General features: G+C 44.3%; 1 protein-coding gene across 1 annotated transcript in view; it reads left to right on the top strand.

Annotated features, from left to right (window-relative positions):
- The first annotated feature begins 280 nt into the window (after nt 1-280).
- ASXL3 (ASXL transcriptional regulator 3) overlaps nt 281-8,670 on the top strand; it is a 134,318-nt gene continuing 125,928 nt past the window's right edge. The window contains exon 1 of the mRNA XM_064654143.1: nt 281-456. Within this exon, the coding sequence (XP_064510213.1) occupies nt 296-456 (161 nt within the window). The 5' untranslated portion in view covers nt 281-295. The remainder of the gene's footprint in view (nt 457-8,670) is intronic.

Raw genomic sequence — 8,670 nt, 5'->3', positions numbered from 1 at the left:
GCATCGATGACTACACAAAACCCAGAAAAATTTCTAACTCGTTTCTCTCCAAACAAAATACCAAATGTATTTCAATAATATACCAAATGCACTTTAATATCTGGACGAGAAGAATAAACGAGGGGGAGGGGGGAACCCTCATCACAATATCCTGCAACTCAGGAAGGTGTGCCAAGTCCCTCTGCTTCGCATTTCGTGGGCATCTTAATCCTGGGTCATCCAATTAAAGAAAACCTCCTTCGGCGGTTTTACGAGCGCAGCACATCAACTCCCTTTGTTTACACACTGGAACAAGATGTTCTTTCCTGTTCCGACAAGGGAAGGAGCTGAGGCGCTAACGCGCGATCGCTGCGAGCTGGCAGGGGCTGGGTTTGGTTCGGCACGTTTCGGTAGCGGGTCCAGACGGAGCGACGAGGGCACGGGCAAGCACCGCCGGGGCGACGGGCTGCCCCAGCCGTAAGTAAGCGCCAGCAAGGAGGGCGCGCTCCGGGAAAGGGCCAGGCGCTACTTCGGGCTGGGTGTGTACGTTCGGCGGCGTGGCCTGAGTCGGGGGCAGGGCAGTGAGGGGGCCGAAGGGGCCGCACCCGCCGCCACCCCCGCCCCGGCGGCGCCCCCAGCGCCGCGTCCCCGGGGAGCCGCCCCGCCCGCCCGGCGCGGTGCACCACGGGAGTTGTAGTCCGGCGGCGCGGACCGACCGGCCCGCCATCGCCCTCCCCTGCCCGCCGCCCCCGGCCCGCGGCCGCTCTCGCGAGGCTTCGGGGGCCGGGCGCGCGCTGGGGCGGGGGGCGCCGCCGCCGCCGCCGGGGGGATGTTGGGCGCGGGCGCGGTCCCCCCGCGTGACGTCACAGCGCATTGTTGTGAGCGCGGCGGAGCATCCCTCAAGCTGTCACAGCTGTGCCGCCGCCGCGGGGAGCCTCCCCCCCCACACCTCCGCCTCCTCAGCCTCCTCCTCCTCCTTCGCCCCTCCCGCCCCGGGGGCTCCAGAGCTCCGTGTCACCGTATCATTGTCCGTGCGGAACCCCTCCGGGCGCCCCCCCCCCGCCCCCCTCCCTGGTCCGCCCTACCCCCCGGCCCCCCCCCGAACCATCTCAATGAGATGCAAACATGAAAGACAAGAGGAAGAAGAAGGACCGCACCTGGGCCGAGGCTGCCCGCCTGGTAGGTGCCGCGGCAGCAGCAGCATTGTGTGTGTGCATGTATATGTACGTATGTGCGTGTGTGTGAGTGTATGTGTGCGTGTGTGTGACTGTATGTGTGCGTGTGTGTGCGGGGCGAGCGCGTCCCGCCGCCGCCAGCCCGGCGCGCTGCCCGCCCCGCCGCTTTGTTGCCGGCGGTCGGGGCCGCTGGGGACGGACGGGAGGGGGGGAGAGAGAGAGAGCGAGAGAGAGTGTGTGTGAGCCAGACTGAGGGGAAGAGTGTGCGAGGGACTTCGAGCGAGAGGGACGATGAGGGAGAGCGAGCCGGGGTGTGTGTGCGAGGAGCGGGAAGGGGCGCGAGAGTGCCCGTGCGGGAGAGCGCGGTCGGCGGGAGGGTGCGGGTGCGAGTGCCGGGCTGAGCCCGGCTGGCGGTCCGTGCAGCCCGCGACTCTTCCTCCCGTCCCTGCCTGCCTGGAGAGGGGGAATAGCTGCGTCCCTTCCGCGGTGTGTGCGTGAGGAAATTCCTCTGTTCTTTTCTCTTCTGTTTTTTTTTTTTTGCGTGTGTGTGTGTGTGTGTAAATGCCTAGGGATTGTGCTTATCTCTGCGAAGTTCGTGCATAAGATATCCCAAGGAAATCCCTCTTTTTAATGTAGAGAAAAGTGAAATAGCCGGGAATGGCGTTTTTATCCCTTTAGTGCGGGCAGAAGGACCGGGGTGAGGGGCGTTAGAGACAACTGTCCTGGGATTTCGCTTCACCCTCTCTACTTCTCCCACCGAGCCTGCAAATATCCAGGGCAGTCAAACCCGCTTTTGAAAAGGCTCCGTGGCTCTAGAGAGCTAGTCCATTCCCACTTCATTAAGAAACTGTCTCCCCTACCCTACTGTATCTGTTTTCATGATTCTGTATTACTGTTTGCTAAATGTAACAGAGCACATTGTTTATGTTGTTTTTCCGTTTCAGAGTATGTTCGGGTTCTCTCCATTCTAGGAATTTTAAAACCAATACTTATGCACGGTACAGCACGTATGGTTGTACACGTTCGTATGTGTGTCTTCTGCGAAGTTGGGATTGGTTCAGCTTCAGCCGAGTGTGTAGAAAGATGACGAAGCTGGAAAGACAGGCTGCTGGTTACATTGCTTTTTGTATCTACACCAACTTTATCTTTTATTCACCTCTGATACAGACTGAATTGCTTAAGTAACGTGCCAGTACTAATGCTACATCTCTTTCTGGTAATGGATAGTGATATCTTATTACTATTATTTGTTTAGTTAATTTGTGAAGCACTTTTCTGGTAAAAATGTTTTCACCTTGTTATATGAATTCCTAGATAGGAAGTTCAGCCTCTCTCCTATGTAAGTAATTATAAGGTATTAGACAGCCACTACCTATAGATGTCTCTGTAAGCTGTATCGAGGTATTCTCGTAGGCTTGGGCAGCGCTAAATTCTGATGTGGCTCACTGTACATCCCCCAACATTTTGTAAGAATGCAGCATTAGTGAAGATGTTCTGATATGGTGTCGCTACTGTCCGCATGTCTTCTCACGATCTTAACAGAAGTTTAACTGCAGTAAAACACTCACCTTTGCCAGAATAATTTTGGCAGCGGATGTTGCTACAGTACTCGTTTCTCTGTGCTTTAAACTGACAACGTGTATTCAAAAATCTATAAAATACATCAATTGCTATCCTAACTTTACTCTTTCAAGTTGCTGCTGCAGTTATCACTGTAAGCTGTATTTTGTTTGACAAACGCACATAAAAGGATTTATTGTGTATCAAGTAAAATTGCTATTCCCATGTGGTGGAATACATGGAAAAGTTTAAAGCCTCTGGAGAACAAAGGCTGAGCCATTGCTTTGGAGAAGGGCTAAGACTCTTATTTCATGATGTCATATTACCTCGCATTTGCCACAGAAGAATCATGATTTGCTAAAATTAAGTAAAATGTAAGCTGATACAATGCTGTAAATAAGTGGTGGAGGTACACAAGTCCACAGTGTGGTTTTGTCCAGCCTCCTGGGGTTGTCAAGTTCTGTAGAGCTTGCCCCAAGTCTGTTATGTGAATGTGTTGCTGCTCAGACCAACTACAGTCTTGCACTGGGCTTTACTACTTTTATGGTCATGTATGTTTGCAAATCACAATGAAAGATTGAAGTCAAAATTGCTGCTCCTTACAGTGTTTTATGTTTGGACCCTGATGGTTCATTATGACTTTGTTTTCTTGGGGTACATCAATAAGGTATTACTTCAAGGTTTGATTAAAATCAATTTCTTTTCACAGACAAGTAAACAATGAAGTGATTGATACCTACTCACAAAAAATGACTCATGAGTTACCTAGATCAATATGTTGTAAAACTGTATGCTGCTGAATTATTTTTAGGAAGAAGAGGGTGAATTAATACATACAGGAGCTGTACGAATATTTATGTGTTAATTTTTTACAAAAGCCCTTACATTACAACAATATTGAGCTTTCAAAGTGAAGTGCTAAAAAGTGTGAAATGACAGAGGTAACATTGCTGGCATTGTTTTATTACTCTCTTGTGGACTTTAAATGCTGTACTTGCATGCTAGTTTCCCAAGCATTTTAAGTTCACTCACTAGAGCTGCTGAATTTTAATTTTATTTTCTTTGTTTGTTGTGAGGTGCCGTACTTAATTTTTATACACCTTTCAGACAGTGCTGAAGCAGATTTTTGTTTTATATTTCAATTGTACATACGCAGCTGCTATTGGCAGCACCCAGTAGCTTCCCAAATGCAAATGTTTCTATACTTGCAACATGCCTGTGAGGTTAAGTATTTTGACCTCTGCTTTACCCATGCCGAGTTGAGGCATGGAAAGATTAAGTACCTTACTCAAAGCTGTTCAGGAAATCTGTGGGAGAGGTAGTTATGGTACCAACAGCGTCTCTGTAGTAGTTCTGTTTCATAGTTGTAAAATCATCTTCCTTCTGTGGCTACACTTTTACCTCATTCATTCTCTATTACTGCTTCTCTCACAGTAATTATGAGAGAAATTGATATGGTCATCTCTCTGTGTTCAATCTATATTGAAACTCATAATGCACCATGTAATAGTTATGGATAAAAAGGAGTACAAAAACTGGACTCGAGCCCGAAATCGTTACACAGCGCTCCAATTCCCACATTCACAATGAAAAAAGCAGAAGTACTTCAGAAAAATATATTACATGGCAGTCTTAAAATACATTGTAACTTGGAAGTGGTGAGGCTCCAAACTGATAGTGTTGTATTTACTAATTTTTAGTATTTGATTAAGGAGTCTTTGAAAGCTTAAGTTCCTGCAATGCAGTGTTTTTTCAAGCTATTCTCTTAATTTTTAAAACATAAGCAGGAAAGGACTGCCCCAATTTTAATCTCTTGCTGTAAATACCACGTATGTGATACAGGCAGTAAAGCAGGAACCACTGGCATGTCCTGTACCAGAACTTGTGTTTTATGGAAGAAGTCTCCTGCAGAGAGTTGAATCTTTCTGTCTGCGACATGCTGCTTTTTTCCTCATGCAAGTCTGCTTATCTTAGGGCAAGGCATAGCCCAGCTTACAGGCATTCCTGAGAAATGAACGCATGTGCAGGATCAATGGAATGGTGGCATACCACTAACAGTTCATGTTACAGAACCCATTTTGTAGAACGCACATTTTTATGGACAAAGTTGCAACCTGTCTTTGCAACCTGCCAAAGGGCATATCTTTGATGTAGACCCAATATGTCAACTCTGTACTTTGCAGCAGACTACAGCAGTGCTTATGTATGACAACGGCATTATCTCCATACGAGTTTTCTGCTCTTTGTGTCTGATAGACTAAGATAGAACACTTAAAAGAACAAAAGAAAATCTTTCAAGGAACGAGGAGAAACATCCTGTCTTTTAGTTGATCGTCATTTGATGTAACCGTATTGTTGTTTTCTGGTCGTACATGGAACTCATTAAAATTGAAAAGAAAGGTTAAACACTTGAGTAGCTAAAGCAATTTGTAGTGATTCCTTTCAGTTGAAAAAACTTTTATACATTTAGTTTCACAAGAACTCTCTCAAGCTGTTACCTAAAGTCCTGAAATAGCGAATTCTGCGTCTTAATAATTCAATGCCATAAAATTCTGCATAAAAAATAGTGAAATGAAAAATACTGAGACCGGAACGTGCTGAAGGATACTATGCCACACAAGTGGCAAATAAGTTTTAAGTTGGTTGCAGTGATCCAACTTTTATCGTTTGACTTCTAGACACGATCCTTTTGTTATTTGTAGAAGGCGGAAAGAGGCCTGAACAAAATGAGTGAAGGCTGCTCACTTCGGGAATGCAGAGCTGAGAAGCACAGACCATCTGCCTATGAAGGGTGATAGTTTATGGCAACATTTTAAAAGGATTTTTTTCCTTTTCTGAATAACTTGCCCTTATTATTGCCCTTTCCTGTAAGTCATATTTTGAAACGCTGTTCAGTCCAGTCTCTGCAACTAGCTGACAGTAAAGCTGAAGAAAATCCCAAGAGTGAGAACAGTAGTGCTTGTTTGGTTATTCGTGTGTTGGATTGCCTCTCTAGTATTTTTGCTCTTCTCCAAATTTTGTTCTGAAAGAAAGGTTTTCTTGTGTTCTTGAAGACTTGTGTGCTTTATGGTGCTATGAAGAGTCCTTGTGGTTCAGTTGACGTGCATATTGGGTGCCTAATGTTCATACCTAAATTCTTGTGTTTTTCGCAGTAGTCTCCTGACAGGATCCAGCTCTTAATTGAGAGCTATTCACTTGCTCTTGTAAACTTTAAGAAAATTATACTCGTTAAATAAGCAAACCGATGCTGGAAAAAACCCATGAAAAACAACAAAAGCCCATTAGAATTGTTAGCTTGCATGCTACTGTTTAATGTGGCTGACTGTCCAAAAGCTGATTGTTGCTTCATCTGGTATGCTGAGATAGTGTAGTTGAAACAGATCATATTGCGGTATGGAAATGTTTTTGTACTACATCTTCATATTTGAAGACTGCAGATGAAACAAAAAAGTAAAAGAGTAACTTCTGTGTAGCTAGACTAGTGATGATAATCCCTTTGACTTTTATGTTAAGTCTTCGCTTTTCTTACTATAAATAGCATTTTAAAGCATTGTGAGAAAGGAGCTTCGTGTATCTTTAAAAATGGGAGATTTGACATAACTTTGTTTTATGGTATTAAGGATTTCTTTGTTGTTGGCTTAACAGAGACCTACTATTATTTCCATATTTGTTCCAAGTTAATTCTTTTTCAGACATGCAGAAACATTGTGGCTTGGGAAGTTTTGATGGCCTTTCCCTTTGATCCACAATCAATGCTGCTTTGAAGAGCTATATTTTAGTTTGGTTTGCTCCAGGGTTTCCTTCAGTTTGTTTTATTCAAAGTAATTTTTGCACTTGTTAGACAAGGTTGAACCTGAAGTTATTTTTTTTTCCTACCTTCTTGGTAGTTTTTTTTGTTAGTATGAAATAACACTATTAAAATAAAAAATATTAAACCCATGCTTTTTAAAAGGTGATCTACAAACAAAATAGGAATTTCATCTATTACAGCTCACCTTTTGCATTTTTCTAGGGTAGATGGAGAAAAATGAGATTTTAGCTCTTTGTCTTGAGACAGCCCTTTAATCCTTGGCATCACAGACCTTTAGGTGGGCAGGAACCTGACCCAGGAATGGAACCTGTTCTCAGTAATTTCTATCTATTACTTCTATCAAAGCAGGGTTACATAAAAGAATACCCTTACAGGAACCTAAATATGAGCATTCCTCAATAGTGTGAAGGTGTTCTCAGTGCCTTAAGGTATGATTTAATGTTTAGTGAATGTTTCCAGTGTCATCTGACTTGCCTTTCTCTGTAGAAGAGCCAGTATTTTCCTGACATATGGCATGTTTCTGTTGAAGTAACTGATCTATTTTCTTCCAATAGATTTGGTCAGTTGCATGTGGAACCTGTGGAACCACAGTGAAATAGTTTCCACTAACCACACCCTGCTCACCCTTCACAGCTAGGTTCCTTTGGATTTGCTAGCCCAGTTCACCACTTCCCTGGATCAAAACATGTCGTTGCAGCATCCTAGTCTGGACTAGGTAGCATGCTGTCCTCAAGGTGAAAAGCCAAACTTAACTGTCCTTCCTGATGAAGCTTTTCTTTGTTCTTTATACTGTGATCAGCAGTCACTTGGAGAATCATTTGCTAAACTTGACCTCTTGGCTTTGGAGTAATAGGTTTTTTTTTTTTTCTTCTTTTTTTAATGTTGTAAACTTCAAGGTGTTTTCCCTTTTGCTGGGTATGATGATGATAATCTTGGCATTCCCTGTAAATAGCAATAACTAAGTAGAGGCCTCCTTTTGTGCTACCAAGACGTTGGAGAGGATGTGATTAGTGGAAGTTATTTCATTATGGTTCCATGGGTTCCACTAGAAACGGAGCGAATCGTCCTTCTGAGGAACTTGCAGACTGAAGGAATCAAATACCTTAGCCTTCACTCTGGGTCAGCTTCAAATTTAAAGGCAGAATAATAAGCAGCACATCCTGGTACAGCCCATTTGCTCATCCTTTTAGTTCAGGTAGCAAATCCTAATGCTGCTCCAGTGCAACAGTTTGTTCATAAGTGGCCCATTTAATCACTTGACAACTTTGAATTACAATTACCCTCCCCCCAGATCATTGGTGTACTGTCCCTCTGAGGCTGCTCTGTTTTTGCAAAGTCCTGCTAGATAGTTTTCTGTTGCTGGAGTTGCTTTCTTGGGAGGAGATGTACTTGCTGGGAATGGAAAAACAGTAGAGAGGTGCCTGCTGATTACCCTGAAGCTAATCTTAGTTTGAAAGAATGACCTATGACTTTCAGAATGGTGGTAGTGCTTTAGCACAGGCATCATGAGTGTCAGGAGACAGTTAATAAGCCATCTGGCAGTGCGTGCTGTCTTTCTGGAGCTTCTTCGGTGTCTCCACTGATTGCGATTAGGGGTGGCACTTAGTGTTGAAGGGGTCTAGAGCTCCATCCACTTTGGTTCAAGCAAGTTCTGGTTTTTCTGACATTGGAACGGGAATCTCTGGGTGATCTAATGTTTCCATCCTTTGACTTTTAACAGTTCAGCTCTTTCTAATGGCTTGAGCTCAACAGGACAAAATCTGTGTGGACTCTGGCGTGTAACTTTCCTCAATATTGAAGGACCTTTTACATGAGTTTTTTAACGTACGAGATCCAGTTGTTAGATGGCAGGTTATGACTGTCACGTGGCCTCCTGTACCTCAGGTGTCTGAAAAGACTTGCTTTGTAGTGCAACATTGAGTTTTCTGTCTGACGGCATCTACCAGGATCAGCAACCACAGTTCAGTCTATTGCCCTGGAATCATCAGACTTGTCAGAGGGTTGGGCTATAATTCTCTGCAGAAGACATTCCAGGTCATGTCCTAGATTATTATTCACGATTTTGGAGCATCAGAATGTAATTTATTTAAAAGGCACGTATTACATGCTCTGTTTTAAAACTTGTCTTCCTATATACATAGATTG

Source organism: Pseudopipra pipra, chromosome 1 (genome assembly GCF_036250125.1).
Source record: "Pseudopipra pipra isolate bDixPip1 chromosome 1, bDixPip1.hap1, whole genome shotgun sequence".
NCBI lineage: Eukaryota > Metazoa > Chordata > Aves > Passeriformes > Pipridae > Pseudopipra > Pseudopipra pipra.
The sequence above is the reverse complement of the archived record's forward strand: the minus strand, read 5'-3'. Positions and strand labels throughout refer to the sequence as shown.